The sequence below is a fragment of the Oncorhynchus clarkii genome, chromosome 13, assembly GCF_045791955.1.
Source record: "Oncorhynchus clarkii lewisi isolate Uvic-CL-2024 chromosome 13, UVic_Ocla_1.0, whole genome shotgun sequence".
Classification (NCBI taxonomy): domain Eukaryota; kingdom Metazoa; phylum Chordata; class Actinopteri; order Salmoniformes; family Salmonidae; genus Oncorhynchus; species Oncorhynchus clarkii.
Window position 1 is genome coordinate 50,132,947 of NC_092159.1, and position 17,283 is coordinate 50,150,229.

Sequence of the window (17,283 nt, forward strand, 5' to 3'; positions counted from 1 at the left end):
AATCCCATATGGCTTTGGCCTGAGGGGAAAGTGTACCATAGTGGTAAATGAACCTAACATTACCTTTATGATAATCCAGCAATCTCAATTGCTTGGGTATTATTGGGTCTCATTCAATTTATTTATTTAAATTGTCAAACATACCTTTCTAGGTTCTTCCAGTTAAATGAGACACTTTAAGCTTTGCAATAGACGAACCAACTTCCCAGGTGAATTTAACGTTTAAATTCCCAGATAGCATATCCAGGTATGATTCATCATTATCATTGATTAATTCAATTTGCTTTTGCAAATTCATTCACGTCCAACTTCCACAGTACTGCCCAGTACTGATGGTTCATTAACGTCAATAAATAGATTAACATCGTCTTTGCCGCTCTCAATATATTCCAAAACCAAATTTTGGAAAATTAGGAAAAACATTTTTTCCTTTCAAAATGTTGTAATAATGTGCAAGCTGTCAGAGGGGGTAGTCCCCACTCGCCCGCTAATTAGTGAACCTCCACCCGCAAATGGATTGATCTCTGACCTCAGCAGCGATACCAACCCTAATTATGCCATTAGTGGAAAAGCAGACAATAACCTTTTCCAAAATCAACCATCGTGCGCAGGCCTCGTAAAGGTTCTCTCCAGTCTAGCCCTGATGTCTTGCCACGTGAGATTGGCATCTGTCCAATACCGCAGTACACAGCTGAAGCACGAGCAGGCGATGGGAGACATAAAGGGACAGAGGGAGAGAACCGAAAAACCAATTACAAATGCCGAAAAGGGAAAAATTCTGCTAGCTATGGAACTGCGCTTGAAAACAGAACAATTAAATGTAATTGCAAAAACGCATGACGATGAACAAGCACAAGCTCTTCAACAATATTGTCTTCTACAAGAACAAAATCATATGCTACAGGAACAACTCGATTTAGCCAAAACTAAATATGATGATGTTCACGCCAAACTAGATAAATCCGAAGAGTTATCTACAAACAGGAGCGCTCAACTTGATAACAAGCATGCAGTTTTGTTGAACGTTACTCAAAGTAACACGGTTCTACTCAAAACGCTGCAGACCAAAGACGATCAGTTAATGAAGACAATGACAAAGTTGAATGACAAATCAGCAGAACTCATTGAAGTTGCTGACCAAATGAATGATGAGAGAACTCAGGTGATGAAGATGGAAATACTGATTTCTAAGCAAGCGGAGGAAATCTCATCACTGAATCTCTCACTCCGTACTCAAGACCTCTATCTGCAAACCATGACAGATAAGTTTGAGACCGAAAGGAGCAAGTGTGACACTCACGTGTCCAAAATCAGTACTCTAAGTGCTCAAGTGGACTCTGCAATGCAGCAGAATACCACCCTTAGGTACCATCTGGAGGAAGTCCAGAATGGTCACGCTCTACAGCGTGACTACCAATCCAAGCAACCAGAGCCCTGTACTTACAGGCGCGGAATACCTTGACAAACTCATCAAGAATTTCCCCACCTTTGACCCCGTTCCAGGTCAGCCAAACGATACTGAGACGTTCCTAGCTGACATAGAGGACGCGTTGGATGGCTACCCGAACGCTACGGTTTCTGACAGGGTTTACCTGTTGAAGCGAACATCGAATAGACACGTGACCAGGTTCATTCGTCTACAACAGCAACACGTGCTAAATGACTACGCTAAACTTGCCACAGCTTTAAAATTAGAATTCAGTGGTTCTGCGACTCACAAACACGATAGCTCACTGGCTAACACCGTCAAACAAGCTCGGAACGAACACCCACAAGCTTACTATCATAGGCTTCGTTCAGCTTACTTTGGCCTACTCACTGAAACAGGCATGGAAGACCTGTTACCTTTTAAACAAATGTTCCTGTCGAACATGTATCCTACCTTCATTACCTACTTGGGCCCTGCCGCCCACGTTGGCTTGTCTATCTTACAACTCAGAGAGCTTGCAAGCACAGCTTTTGAGGCATCAACAGTTCACAACGCTAAGAGCCCTGACCACTCGGTGTTGAAGTTTGACAAGGAGCACTCACTCCAGTTAGAGGGTGCATTATCAGGTATTGGAGCGTTAATAGATGACGCACAACAACAGTTTCTACCACGAAACCATGATTCCAATAACCTCCGCGGTCTAAATAACTGTAAAGTACGTCCCCATCAACATGACTACCGCTACAATCGACCTGTTCGCTACGTTCCTGCACCCAACCCCCAAAAAAGTGTCAGAGCACAAGGGTAACAAAGGGTTGAAGGACGATCAAAACGTAGACCAATGTTCTCCAGAAGTTCCACTACGCTACAAGGGACCCCAGTCCGAGGTCGGCGGCGAGGGTCACCGCTCCAAAGGCGCCACTTAAGTGGGCCAAGACTATGGTGGAGTGGGGTCCAAGTCCCGCGCCACAGCCGCCACCACGGACAGATGCCCACCCAGACCCTCCCCTATGGGTTTAGGTTTTGCGGCCGGAGACCGCACCTTTTGGGGGGGTACTGAGGGAGTAATATAGTGGTCTCTGTCCAGCATGGCTCATGAAGAGGGAGTAATATAGTGGTCTCTGTCCAGCATGGCTCATGAAATGGGTCTCCAGGAAAGCCAATGAAGAGTGTGGGATCAGCTCCCGCACTGGCCAGTCAAAGCCCTTCTCTGTCCCATTACTCCAATGGTGAAACCAGTTTCCCCCTGATGCTCGGACATCAGAGTCCCTTTTTATTATTGTATTTTACTACTAGCACTAACTTTGTGATCTCTGTGCAGTGTGGGAGCAATGAGCCATCTGCAATTTTTTTGGGCTCCAACTCTATTCAAATTAAAGGTTCAGCAGGTTCATGGGGAAAAGAAAAAGACCCCAAACTGTTTCTATTAGACAAAGTGCTGAGATCTTGATTCACTGTATTATCTGAGTTCACTGACAAAAGCCTCTCTCCATAAATTTGTCTAAGAATGTGTCCACGAAGCACTCTGAATGAATAGGGCTATTTTATGTACAGTATAGGCATTTTTATTTAGAATTCATAAAGAGCAGCCATTTTACAAGGCTGGATTACATAAAATTCTAAGTGGAGGAGAGGAGATACTGACATTACCATAAAGCCACATCGAGTCCTACTTGCCGTACACACACACACGTCAGTTTTTTATGCTTTGGGAATGGACGTTCTCCCTCTCTCTTCCATCTCTATCTCTGTCCCTCCCTCTCTCACTTCCTCCATCTTGTCTGGCTAACATGCTTGTCCTTAATTTGCCTCTCCTGCACAATCTCTCATTCTCTATCCCTCTGTGATTTACACACTCACATACTATCTCCTCCCTTCTCCAACCTGTCTTCCCCATTGACTTACGCTTTGTTTTGTTCTTGCTATCACCATGCCTCTTCTTGCTTATATGCTCCCTCTCCTCTACTTTCTCATCTCTTTCCTCTTCCTCTCTCTCTGTCTGTCTCTCTATGTTCTCTCTCTCTTCTGTTGTTTTAGCTTGCTTTCTCATGAATGCAGAACATCTCTCTCCCTCTTTCTCTCCTCCCTATTCCTCCCTCCCTCTCTATTTATCTCTCTCTCTCTGTCTTGCAGGATATGCAGGATATGTGATGAAAGGAGGGAAGTGCTAAAATCTAATTGACAGTGTGGCGATGGTGTCCGTCCATACAAGAGTCCCATCTCACTGTGGGGGAAGATGCATTTGTGGGCCACACTCCTAATGAGCTCCTTACCACTGGATTCTCTGTGGTTTCAACAGCCATCCTCTCTTCGTCCATCTATCCCCGTCTCCCCATCCTGACAGTGGAGAGTTCAAGTCTGGAGTGGCTAGACGTGCCTTTGAAGAGTCAAGTCCTTTCTTGGCAGGCTGAAATGGAGCCAGAGGAGGGAGAGATTTCTCACACTCTAATTGTGTGTGTGATTCACTTTCTCTACCCTCCCTTTCGCTGTTTCTCCCCTCTCCTACTGTGTGTCAATATCTGCATTTTAGCATGCAAGAAATTAGCCTCTCACTCTGAGTGTCTCCCTCTATCCCTCCATTCCCTTATCTCTCTCTCCCTCACTCCCTCCCAGTGCTGTGTGATCAGGGAAGTGTGTGTGGGGGGGCCGGAGGAACATACTGTCTCCTTCTGGCTGGGAATATTAAGAGACCATACTCTTCTCTGGGCTGTCTTTGTGTCTAAGTACAGCAGTCTCCAAGGTTACATAACCTTGCATCAAATCAACAATGAACTTTATCTGACTTTAGCAGCCAGTGTTCTGGGACAGAGCACCCCATGGGACCGTCAGGCACGTCACCTGAAGACTCGCCTCTTATCCCCAACGAAAAGACCACTGCAAGAGAAGGGCTCGGTTGAGCACGGCTGGAAACTGTTCAGCTGAAGAGTGATCCCACAAGCTTAGCTGTACAAGACAGTGAGTGAGTGGGAGAGAGAGAGAGAGAGAGAGAGAGAGAGAGAGAGAGAGAGAGAGAGAGAGAGAGAGAGAGAGAGAGAGAGAGAGAGAGAGAGAGAGAGAGAGAGAGATGGCCTCTTGTTTATGCTGACTAGAGAGTTGATGACCGCGCTCACCTAGGTTATTTAGGGGTCAGGGAGAGGTGAGGCTACAGTTAGCTAGGCATGGCTCCTCTACAAGACATGTACTTTCACAAAAACTTTTGAAACAGTAGTAGAAAAGAAACAGGTTCCTCATGAAGAAACAGGAGCATAAAAGAAACAGGTTCCTCATGAAGAAACAGTAGTAGAAAAGAAACAGGTTCCTCATGAAGAAACAGGAGCAGAAAAGAAACAGGTTCCTCATGAAGAAACAGTAGTAGAAAATAAACAGGTTCCTCATAAAGAAACAGTAGTAGAAAAGAAACAGGTTCCTCATGAAGAAACAGTAGCAGAAAATAAACAGGTTCCTCATAAAGAAACAGTAGCAGAAAATAAACAGATTCCTCATAAAGAAACAGGTTCCTCATAAAGAAACAGTAGTAGATAAGAAACAGATTCCTCATAAAGAAACAGTAGCAGAAAAGAAACAGGTTCCTCATAAAGAAACAGTAGAACCACTAGACAGCATGACAGGGATTTTTTTTTTAAGGCAGCGGAGGAAATTGGCCATGATATCCTACACATCCTGCACTCTGGTGGTGAGAGGCAGTACTTCATGCAGGCAGGAAAGGCACTCCTGCTCCTATAAGCTTGGGGAAGAAAGGAAAGCTGTGTCCATGGGAACGGGCTTGGAATACTGATGCCACAGTGCAGGGGTGCATTGGAGCTGCAGTCTATTCTGGCAAGCTCAGGCTAAGGCCTTAGGTATTCTCATTACAGCTGTCCTCTGAAGGCTATCATCAAATCTTACCTTTTTGTCAAAACTGGGCTTACAAGGTACCCCCTGTCACTATTATTCGATTGTGAATATCTTAAAGATAATAATACATTGATCAAATAGCAGCAGTGAAATAGTCTCTCATCATGTCCACATTGCGTTTGTCACTAAGCTTGTCAAAGTCCCCAGTCAGTCCTTCTGGTCCCCATAAGGGATTGTATGATTGTGACCCACTGCCTCTAAATGTTGAAAGTAAAGAAACATTAGACTAAAATGCACCATGAACTCCTTCTTTTCCTCCACTGGTAACGGCCGACGCCAAACTTGGAGGTGGTGTCGATGAACTTAAGTACTATGTATTTTTTATTAGCTAAGCAATAAGTGGTAAATGCAATTTTCGTATATAAGGGCTCTCTGTCCCACTTCGCAGGGCAAACAGAGAACTGACTTTCTTGACAAAGATATTATAAATATACCCTGACAGAAATAGTTCCTGCTTCCGAGCCGGCCTGTCAGAGTAGAGACTGGGCGTGGTTTAGCCTCACCCAGCCTATCGTTGATTGTTGGCGCAGAGGCTGGTCCCAGCCCCCTAAGCGCTTCAGTTGATAGATGTAACTGTTGCTGTGAAAAATATCTATGCGCTCATGCTCGATACCGTTATCTCGCACCTGGCTCCTGTTATCTAACAAAATACCGTTTGTTCTCGCAACACTGCGTTCTGAATGTGCCACCCACCCAACTCATTGCACAGTTCCTGTCTTCATGTTATTCTGTATTTTTCCATCATGAGAAAGGCCCATGGCCCTGAAACTGTTAACAATGTTTCAAGTCAGCTATGTTGCAAAACACATACATACATCCACACAAGCCAACAGCAGATAATATTCAATCACATATATGGTAACGGGCTATAGTGCATAACACAGAATCCTCATAGTTACTGCTAAGCAACATGTTGCAAGAGGAAGAAGCTGGCGGGAATTCAGGGTTTGAGACTCCAAGTTCAACGGGCTCTGGCGCAAACACGGACAGGCCAGTGGCTAGTGCTGACGGATTTCACATTAGTCCCCCGGATAATTTTGTTTGTATGGACATTCAAAGCTGGCCGAAATGGATCAGGCGCTTTGAAAGGTACAGGGTAGCATCAGGCTTAAACGTAAAAAAATTAGGCATTTCAAGTTAATACACTGATCTACTCTATGGGTGATGAAGCCGAGGATATATTAAATGTTTCAACGTTGACCGAGGAAGCTTAACTACAGTGCCGTTAAAGACTGTTTTGAAACGCATTTTGTAGGGAGACACAACATTATTTTTGAGAGAGATAGGTTTAATATGCGCAAACAGGAGCAGGGTGAAACCACCGACAGTTTTATCACAGCTGTTCACAAACTAGCAGAACATTGTCAGTTTGGCGAGCTCAGGGAAGAGCTGATCCGAGATCGGATTGTAGTCGGAATAAGAAATATATCACTTTCTGAAAAGTTACAGTTGGATTCCCAGCTTACCTTGTCCAAAGCTGTAAACCAGGTTAGGCAGAGTGAGACAGTAAAAAGACAGCAGACGATACTGTGCGACAGCAGCTCCTTGCAGAACGAAGAGAGTGAGGAAATACATGCATTTTCATACAGAGCTAAAAGAAACGGAGGGGAACACAGAACAGAGACAGACGTGGAGAAAACAATCACAGACAGCACCAGTAGCTAGTTCAAATGTTTGTCGCAAATGTGGGAAAGATTGTCCAGCAAAGGATGCGGAATGCAGGAAATGTCATAGAAGAGGACACTTTTCAGCTGTCTGTCAATTAAAGCAAATGCATGAGGTTTCAGAGGAGGTACAGCAGGACAGCATCTTTCTGGGAGAAGTAAAGGGAAACAATACTGGCTGGCATTCAGACATTAAACTCAATGGGGAGGCTGTGTCATTTAAACTAGACACTGGGGCAGCAGTGACAGCTATCCCAACTAGGCTGTATAGCTATAGCAGAGATGGCCCTTTGCTCTCTACAAACAAAAAACTGTACGGGCCCAGTAATAACATTTTAGCAGTGGTAGGGCACTTGGTGATTAAACTGGAGAGTAAAGACAAAAGTGCCATCCAGCCTGTCTTCGTCATTGACTCTCTAGCCAGACAGTTGTTGGGGCTGCCAGCAATTGAAGCATTGCAACTCATTGAGAGAGTGAGCGAACTGGAGGACCCAGGTGAGGTTTTCAAAAAGAAATTCGCAAAAGTGTTTTCTGGTGCAGGAAGGATAGAAGGTGACTACAAAATCCGCCTGAAAGAGGATGCTGTCCCCTATGCCCTTACCACCCCCCCGCCGGGTGCCTATCCCTTTATTGGCCAGAGTGAAGGAAGAGTTGGGGAGGATGGAAGAAATTGGGGCGGTGTCTAAAATAGAGAGTCCGACTGGTGTGCAGGGATGGTGGTGGTCCCAAAAGCCAATGGGGAAATAAGGATCTGTGTGGACATGACTAAATTGAATGAGGCACTCTGCAGAGAGAGACACATCTTACCATCAGTGGAGCAGTTACTGGCTCAGTTGGATGGCTCACAAGTCTTCACAAATCTGGATGCCCGCTCAGGTTTCTGGCAGATACCACTGTCATCAGAAAGTAGGGCACTCACAACGTTTATAGCACTGTTTGGCCGTTACTGTTTTAATGTTTTGCCATTTGGAATCGCTTCCGGTCCTGAGCATTTCCAAAGACGCATGTCCCAGCTGTTGGAGGGGCTGAGTAGCGTCATAGTCCACGCGGACGATGTGCTCGTGTGCGGAAGGGACAGAGCAGAACATGATGTAAGGCTCACAGCAGTTCTGACCCGACTCCAGGAGACTGGCCTGACACTCAGTGTCAGTGACACTCATCAGCCTGACACTCATCAGTGCAGCTGGAATAGAGCCGGACCCAGAGAAGATCAGCACCATCAGAGATATGCCCAGACCCCAGAATGTGGCTGAAGTCAGGAACTTCTTAGGCATGGCCACATATGTGGGTAAGTTCCTCCCACAGTTCTCAGATACAACCAAACCTCAGAGACTTACTAGCCACAGAGAATGACTGGTCCATGGGGTCACATGCAACAGGTAGCGTTTGACAAAATCAAAAGGAGATCTGGCCTCACAGAGTGCTGGCCCAGTACCGTCCCCACGCTAAGACAAAAGTATCAGCAGATGCATCATCCTTTGGGCTAGGGGCGGTCCTCACACAGATGCAGGACAACATGGAGTGGCATCCAATAGCATACATCTCCCGAAGCTTATCCGACACAGAGCAAAGATATGCTCAAGTAGAGAAGGAGGCGTTGGCTATCACATGGGCATGTGAAAGACTCAGCCAATACCTTATTGGCCTGCAGTTTACAGCAGAGACTGACCACAAACCACTGTTGGCTCTGTTAGGGACAAATGCACTGGACGACTTGCCTCCCAGAGTCCTGCGCTTCCGCCTCAGATTACTGAGGTTACCCTACAAGATGGTGTATGTGCCAGGGAAGGCACTGATCACAGCAGATGCACTCTCCGGGGCCCCAATTAAACGTCCATTATCAGAAGAGGAGCAATGTCTAGAGGGTGATGTACAGGTGTCCATTAATGCAATAAGGGACAGTCAACCTGCATCTCAGACCAAACTGCAGCAGATTGCAGAGGAGCAACAACGAGACCACATCTGCCAAAAGAGAGTACAGCAGTGCAAAAAGGGATGGCCCAGGCAGGAGGAACTGCCTCAGTTGCTGAAGCCCTATTGGGTGCACCAAAGTGACTTCCACTGTAATGGAGACCTTCTCATGAAAGGACAACAGATAGTTATCCCAGAGACTCTACAACCAGAAATGCTAGACAGAGTGCATGATGGACACATGGGGATAACCAAATGCAGACTGAGGGCTCAACAGTCAGTGTGGTGGCTTGGTCTGAGTTCTCAGATTGCCAAGCTAGTGGCCCATTGTGAGGTCTGTACAAAATGTCAACCTGTCACCCGGAGCCAATGATGGCAACGGAGCTGCCAAAACGGCCATGGCAAAAGGTAGGGGCGGATATGTTCTATTGGAAAAATGACACTTATCTGCTAGTGGTAGATTACTACTCAAGATACATTGAAATAGCAAAGACACCCATAACCACATCAGCTGGTGTTATCAATGGATTAAAGTCTATTATTTCCAGGCAAGGGGTCGCTGAGATCCTGGTTACAGATAACGCTCCCCAGTTCTCTGCAAGCTCCTTTTCTGCTTTTGCCGCAGAATATGACTTCATACATGTGACCAGTAGCCCCTACCATGCACAGAGTAATGGTGAGGCAGAGAGAGCTGTGAAAACAGTCAAGGGACTGCTGAAAAAGAACAAGGATCCATACAGGGCTCTGTTAGCTTACAGAGTTACACCACTGCATCATGGGCAGTCGCCTGCCGAGCTCCTGATGGGCAGGAGGCTGCGTTCCCCATTGCCTGTCTCGCCGGCTCAGCTTAAACCCTGATGGCCTAACAGGAAGGCCTTCGCTGAGAGGGACAAACGTCTGGGACAAACGTCTGAAAGAAACGCAAACTGGAGACTTTAATCGGAGACACCGTGCTAAGGAGAGGCCAGAGCTGACCGAAGGTCAACGCATGTGGATTACAAACTCAAAGACACCAGCAATAGTGCTGAGGAAAGCGGATGCCCCACGCTCCTATGTGGTGGACACAGGCTCAGAAGAGGTACGAAGGAACAAAACACACCTCAGAGCTCTTCCAGATCTACCAGCCACACAGACTAAGGCCACAGAAAATGCACAAAAAGAGGGTGAAGGAGAGAGAATGCTCACAGAGCCACAAGCGCGCCCAAAAAGGGATGTGAAGCCACCAGTGGCTGAAAGACTATGTTACGTGAAGAGAAAACTTACTGCTTGGGACCACACCCAGCAAAAAGAGACTGTACCTAAATTAATGTTCATACTGTGTGATTTAATACTTTCATACTGTTTCAGGATGGGAAGTAGCATGTTAGAGAATAATACTGGTATAGGTACTGTATCCGTACCTATGTAGGACATGCGAGTGTTAGGTTAATAAACAGGCTGGAGCTAGAACCTCATTGTCGCGCGTCTTTATTTTAGATCATACTACAATTATTACACAACACAGGCCATGTCCATGACTCTCCCTCCAGACACTGTATCACTTATTTCAGTGGATGCATCGTGTTCATATCACATTCTGTGTTTCCCCTCCTTGGACCTCAACGACGAGAAATGCTTCCGTTGGGGAAAATTTTTAAAAACTGAAATGTGCTTTTGTGTGAACAATGCTCCAAATACTTAAAGTAGCACTCCAGTCTCATTCTCACCTCATTGAACACCTGATTTATTTAACAAAAGGCACATCTCAATAGGTGGTCCAGTTATGTCTGACACGGCACAAGTGGGGATGTTCTCTATTGCTCTTCTATTGTTCCTCGAGCCAATGGACTTCCCATCAAACCAACTCCTTGAATGCCCTCCTCCTGATAGTTTGCAGTGGTGTCTAAAAAACACTATTTTAATCAAAACATATTTGTTTACCCTTTACTGTGTGTACTTTACTGTCTTTATACTTGGGATATCACCATAACAGGAAAAGTGAAAAAAAATCACTGGAGGACATCTTTAAGTTAATAGGAAATAAGGACCTTGAAAATCCTTCTGAAAATCCAATTTTTTTGCAAAGGGTGCAGAATACTGTATTATGCAGAGATGTATAGCGGGAGACGTGAGGGACGTCTAAATGGAGTGCGAGGCCCTCAGGGTCCTCCTCATTACCTGCTGAAGTGGAGGTGAAAGCACTTTTGAGTGGAAGGCTTAATTGCTGTACAGAGCTAGGCGAGCTGAAGCCAAATATGGTTAGAACACATGGACATACACAGAGTGTACAAAACATTAGGAACACCTGCTCTGACCATGACAGACTGAACAGGTGAAAGCTATGCTCCCTTATTGATGTAACTTGTGAAATCCACTTCAATCAGTGTAGATGAAGGGGAGGAGACGGGCTAAAGAATGATTTTTAAGACTTGAGACAATTGAGACAAGAATTGTGTATGTGTGCCATTCAGATAGTGAACGGGCACGACAAAATATTTAAGTGCCTTTGAACAGGGTATGGTAGTATGCGCACCAATTTGTGTCAAGAACGGCAATGCTGCTGGGTTTTTACATGTTCAACAGTTTTCTGTGTGTATCAAGAATGGTCATGTTCTGTACACTTTGTACAGCCAGTTGGCTTGCATTTAGAAAGACATGTGGCTGTATACTTTCGCATTCATGTAAAGCAATGGTCTAAAACTGACAAGGAATTTATCTAGACATACCAGCATCCTGATTAGTGTGCTCTGGACTGCAGTGTTCTTTCCCTTGAAAATCCAGAGAGCCTGCAGCAGGCCATACAGTAGTCCAGTCACTTTTCAATGTTGACGGAATAAGTGCCAAGATCTGTTACCCTGACCAAATTCCCATTACGCACAATGATTTTAGCAGAGCATTTATACAATGCGTACATCTTGCCGTGTAACTATGCAGGCAGTCGTGAGATTAACAACCCATCTATTAACCTTGAACTGTACCAATTAACCACAGCTGCCGTTTATTATTCACCGAGCTGTCATCTCCAGTGGTACAAGGCCACCAGTACTGCCCAAATGCATCATCCTTCAGCTCCCGCAAGGTAGGCAACTGCTACACTGAACTACAGGCAAGCAGTGCTTTTGAAGTCAGTTTATTTCATGAGCCATGTTGACCTTGACAAGTTTGAGGGCTGATCGTCAACGCACGTACGCACAGCCAAAATGGACCGTATAAAAATAGTGAACAATTGCCTCAATTTTAAACTGCATTATTGCACTTTATAGCAACGTGACTAAATTCACAGAACTGTAAATTAGAGGCACTCGAAAGCAAGTCTTTTAAGGGGTAGGTCAGTTCTGTGCATCTGTTCAGTGTGAGTCTATGTACACCAGTGTTAGACAATAGGTGGTACAAACAGTTGCTACACGGCTTGTGACAAATAATCTAGTCACATTTTTCCCTGAAGGCTGCTGGGCTGTCAACTGTCCTAATTACCAAGACTCAAATTGATCAAGCCACATAAGCAAATAAGAAATTCATTTGTTGAACAAATTCATGCATCGACCCAAATACAACTCAATTTGCTGGGCCCACGTAGGCCTCAGATTAAAGCGTGAGATTATGCATATCATAAGAAACGAGAAAGGGCTTTTCACTTGTTTTATTATTAAACAACTCCGCAGTGCAGCATGAGGACTCATACCACCAGACAGAGCTAGAGGACACGACATTTAGGCAGTCTCTTCCTTGGCAATGCGGTCCTTCTTGAGTGGTCCCTGTAGACAAAAAGGACAAGTGGTCAGTGACAATGCATATACAGAGTTTAATAAGCAACCTGTACGCCATCTGTGGCTCCAGGGGTGATGTTCCCAGAGAGTGAACAGGGAACAGCAAAAAAACGATGTCGCTCCCCTGCCTCACTGAAGTTTGATCTGGCACCTGAATGGAACCCAAATTCATACCAAGAGTGAACCAGGTTACGATAAGTGCACTATGGGCATAGGGGACTGAGCTGCAATGCCAGTTGTATGTGAACTAGGGTGGGTCCACTACATTGATCCAGGGGACTTGTGAAACAGAGTGAAGACAAGGGAAGAGACAAATGTCATGGAAACTGAACGCACCATGAACGCCTTCTTTTCCTCCACTGTCTGGAAGCGGCCGTGGCCAAACTTGGAGGTGGTGTCGATGAACTTGAGGTCGATCTTCTCCGTGGCACGACGGCTGGACTGCACCAACAGAGACTGAAAAAAAGCAGCATATATATATATTTTTTTTTAAATATACAGATTAGTGATGCATTCCTTTAACAGGCCACACAGGACAACAATATTTAGCACATTGTCCATCTGGTATGAAACAAATGTCCTAAAGTCAACGAACCTATAAGTACCTAAATGCCAAATGACAATGCATTGGAATAAGCATGCATAAGATGGAATTGTCTCTTTCCTCACCTTACGCAGGGTTAGCACCCTCTTCTTGACTCCAATTGTGCAGCCCTTCAGCATGACAAAGTCATTGGTCACCTCTCCGTAGTGGACGAAGCCACCCAAAGGGGTGATGCTCTTGTTGGACAGATCGTACTCGGTGGCGGCGTTGTTCTTCACCAGCTTGCCGTCCTTGGTGTGGTAGCCCTGGCCGATCTTGTAGATCTTCTTGTTGATCTCTGTGCGGTGGTGGTAGCCCTTCTGACCAGCACGGGCCACAGAGAAGGCCACACGGGAGGGATGCCAGGCACCAATACAGGCCACCTTACGCAGACCACGATGGGTCTTACGGGGGAGCTTCTTTGTGTGCCAACGGCTGGTGACACCTAAAGGGGACATTTCAATGTTTAGTACCTGAGGACTTGGCATGAATAACTGAAGCTTGGTTAACTACAGTCATTAGTGGGTTGTGGTCTCAGAAGGCAGCATGGAATGCATCCTCATGCGTGTCAGACTGACGCAGTGTTCCGTGTCTCACACACAAAGCCCCTAACCTTGTGACTAGGGGGCAGTATTTTCATTTTTGGAAAAATAACGTTCCCGTAGTAAACGGGATATTTTGTCAGGACAAGACGCTAGAATATGCAGATAATTGACAGCTTAGGATAGAAAACGCCAAAGTTTCCTAAACTGTAAAAAGTTTGTCTGGGAGTATAACAGAACTGATGTTGCAGGCGAAAGCGTGAGAAAAAGCCAAACAGGAAGGGACTCTTATTTAGAAGGCTCTGCGTTCCTATGCGTCCAGTGAATGGGCTATCAACCAGGTTACTTTCTATGGCTTCCCTTGTGTCTAGTGTCACAATACATAGTTTCAGGCTCATTTTTCAAAATAAACGCCTGAACGTCAACATTGCGTCAGCGGTTGTGCGTAAAAGACAAATTCGGCCATTGTTTCTCTCCATCCTACTATGAAGCCACCAGTCCCGGTTGATATACTATCAAATAGGTATTTGAAAAACACCTTGAGGGTTGATTATAAACAACGTTTGCTATGTTTGTCAATATTATGGCGATTTCTCAGCCAAACGTGAACAAACGAAGCTATTTCGCCTACAAAAATAATATTTTGGGATAAAAGGAACATTGGCTATCTAACGGGGAGTGACGTGAGTGAAAACATACGAAGCTCAAAGGTAAACGATTTAATTTGATTGCTTTTCTGATTTCCGTGACCAAGTTACCTGCTGCTAGCTGGACTAAATGCTATGCTAGGCTTCCAATAAACTTACAAATGCTTGTCTAGCTTTGGCTGTAAAGCATATTTTGAAAATCTACGATGACAGGGTGATTAACAAAAGGCTAAGCTGTGTCTCAATATATTTCACTTGTGATTTTCATGAATAGGAATATTTATGTCTGTTGTGTTATGCTAATTAGTGTCAGTTGATGATTACACTCCCTCATGCGGGATGGGGAGTCACCAGAGGTTAAGACACATACCTTTGTATCCGTGACCCTTTGTGACACCGATAACGTCGATCATCTCATCCTGGGTGAAGACATTGGTGATGGGGATAGACTGCTCCAGCTTCTCACGGGCCCAGTCCACCTTGTCAGAGATGGAGCCTCCATTGAGCTGCACCTCCATCAGGTGGGACTTCTTCTGCCTCAGGGGCAGCAGCCTCATCTGGAGGGGGAGCAGAGAGGCAGGTGAGCCTGCTAGTCCTGGGACAAGGACCAGTATAGCTAGTACAAACACCATGTATTCAACCCAAAATTGGGCGAACTGTGATCCAGGGGACATTGTCTCAGAAGGAAGGCAGCATGGAATGTATCCTCATGCGTGTCGGACGTCATGCCTGACGCAGTGTTCCGTGGTCTCATCACAGACAAAGGGAGATCTGATTCATTTAAACTATGTGGCATTGCAGGGAGCGTATTCTATCCTGCTCAGACTCACCTGTGTGTGGGCGATGATGCGGACGACCTGGCAGTACTTCTTCATGGAGGCGAAGTCCTTCTCCAGCTGCTTCTTGCCCTCGTCATCCTGCCACTTCTTGCAGTACTTTGTGAAGGCCTTCTTCTTGGACTTGTACCTAAGAGCATGCAGCATGACCGGAGGGTAGGGGAGAAGAGGCACACGGGTTGGCACAGGTCCTTCATAACCCCAGGGGGCCAGCGGAAGAACCTTGCACTCAGCTGTTCGCCCAGCCTTCACGGGGTCGAAGGGGGCAGTTACAGCTTCAGAAGGGTTTTCGGCTCATGGCGCGGTGTCTAAGAAGCACTTTCCACCGGCCAGAGGAGCCCGGAGCTCATCAGGCCACGAGGCACCCGAGCGGAGCTGCCACCAGGGGGGGCACCGGATGTTAAGACTCGCTCACTGAAACACCACATGTTTTATATGTCGAGCAACATGCTTCAAAGCTCATATTTAAACGTAATTATACACTATCCAACCAATAGTCAAAATGTTTGTTTAAATCTCTATTATTTTTCATGTGTATAATGACTCACCAGTTCCTGTAGAAGCGACGCTTGCACTCATCACTGATGTGCTCAGCGAAGATGGTCTTGAAGGAACGCAGGCCACGGGGGGTCTCGACATAACCCACAACACCCACAACAACCATGGGAGGAGTCTCCACAATGGTCACAGCCTCAACCACTTCCTTCTTGTTCACCTCTGTAGCAAAATAGTAGTCAGGTATAAAGGCTAGTAATACAGGAGTTCACAGTAGACTTAAATTGCATAATGTCAATGCTCAACGACTGCGCTCAGTGCTCGACATTCAGCAAGGGTTAGACCCAATATGTCCGCCCGTCGAGGGGATCATCACAGGCAGAAAAAAAGACAAACACTAATGCAAGACAAACTAATATGGCTTGGTTATGTATTTATAAATCCCACAGCAATATTCACCCAGTCAATTAAACAAAACAAAATGAAGCCAAATACTCACTTGAGCCAGGTCTGTCGACTTCACGCACGATGTGAGTCATGCCAGCCTTGTAGCCAAGGAAGGCAGTCAAGTGGACTGGCTTGCTGGGGTCATCCTTGGGGAAACTCTTCACCTTACCACGGTGACGTCTGCTCCTCTTACGGGGCAGGAAACCCAAGGATCCGTGGCGGGGAGCCGAAAATTTACGGTGGGACTGTGAAGAACACGCAATTCAGCACATTGTCCATGAGGCATACAAAGCTATATGAACGCACTTCGAGTCAGTATGTCAGAACTCGACATTGAACAGGAACAGCACGAGGCCAACCATTCTGTCCGCCTGTCGAGGGACTAGTCACCCATATTCAATGCAACCTCACTAAATAAATCCCAACTGAAGGATGTAAACAAAGTCTTGGAATAAACATGTGTAACGGTAGTCGTTAGAGGTTCGGAGGACCTTAACTAGCTACTGTTGGGCTAGCTAATGGGTCAGGCCTCATAAGGTAAAGCCCGTTATAAAACGGTAGAAATTTAACTAGCACGTTGTCAGTTTTAAACCAGTTTGATTGTGAACTAACGTTACAAAATGTCTATTTGAAATGTATTTGAGTAACGAAGCATGCTAGGCCTCAGTGTATCAGCCATTTTAAACTACCAGTATGCCAACGATTACTTCATACATTCATTCTGTAATAATCTAAGATCATGTTATTATGGTAAGGTCTAACATCAAACAACTGTATTCATTACAGAAAGACACATCATACCTATTGACTTAGAGGGGGAACATATAAGGTTTAAGAAGATGCAAAACGGATTGAAACCGCAAGTCTCAAATAAGAAAGACGAACTCACCATTTTGTCTCAGAGCCGATTGAAAAAGAGGCCTACGTAAGGGGGATGTTTGGTATTTATACAATTACGTGACCCATCACGTGATTAACGTCGCCAACCAGCATCATGGCTCCGCCTTCCTGCTGTACAAACGCTTGCTTCAAAATCTAGAATTCAACTGTAACAGAAATGCATCAGCTAATAGATAAGGCAAAAACTCG

The 17,283-nt window shown here is 45.5% G+C and overlaps 1 protein-coding gene and 2 non-coding genes across 4 annotated transcripts; all 3 read right to left on the reverse strand.

Moving 5' to 3' along the window:
- Window positions 1–12,502: 12,502 nt before the first annotated feature.
- LOC139364981 (large ribosomal subunit protein uL3) lies at window positions 12,503–17,109 on the reverse strand. Of its 2 annotated transcripts, none has more exons than XM_071102265.1 (8): window positions 17,084–17,109; window positions 16,247–16,439; window positions 15,801–15,969; window positions 15,247–15,382; window positions 14,787–14,973; window positions 13,314–13,672; window positions 12,981–13,100; window positions 12,503–12,632 (listed from the first exon to the last, which is right to left on the reverse strand). In XM_071102265.1, exons 1-8 carry the CDS (start codon window positions 17,084–17,086, stop codon window positions 12,588–12,590), a joined length of 1,212 nt encoding a protein of 403 aa, XP_070958366.1. In that variant the 5' UTR covers window positions 17,087–17,109; the 3' UTR covers window positions 12,503–12,587. The 2 variants fall into 2 exon arrangements, with proteins under 2 accessions (XP_070958366.1, XP_070958367.1); XM_071102266.1 differs by lacking the exon at window positions 17,084–17,109 and adding an exon at window positions 16,996–17,076.
- Window positions 12,718–12,848, reverse strand: LOC139365360 (small nucleolar RNA SNORA54). Its single transcript, XR_011626645.1, has one exon. It is a non-coding gene; the product is annotated as a small nucleolar RNA SNORA54 (small nucleolar RNA).
- On the reverse strand, window positions 15,088–15,181 carry LOC139365371 (small nucleolar RNA U83B). Its single transcript, XR_011626656.1, has one exon. It is a non-coding gene; the product is annotated as a small nucleolar RNA U83B (small nucleolar RNA).
- Window positions 17,110–17,283: the final 174 nt, after the last annotated feature.

Excerpts from the sequence above, each read along its gene's own strand:
- LOC139364981 (XM_071102265.1), bottom strand. Across the intron at positions 15,970-16,246 it reads AGTCGACAGACCTGGCTCAA|AGGTGAACAAGAAGGAAGTG; the intron begins GTGAGTATTTGG and ends ATTTTGCTACAG. Across the intron at positions 12,633-12,980 it reads AGGAAAAGAAGGCGTTCATG|GGACCACTCAAGAAGGACCG; the intron begins GTGCGTTCAGTT and ends TTTTGTCTACAG.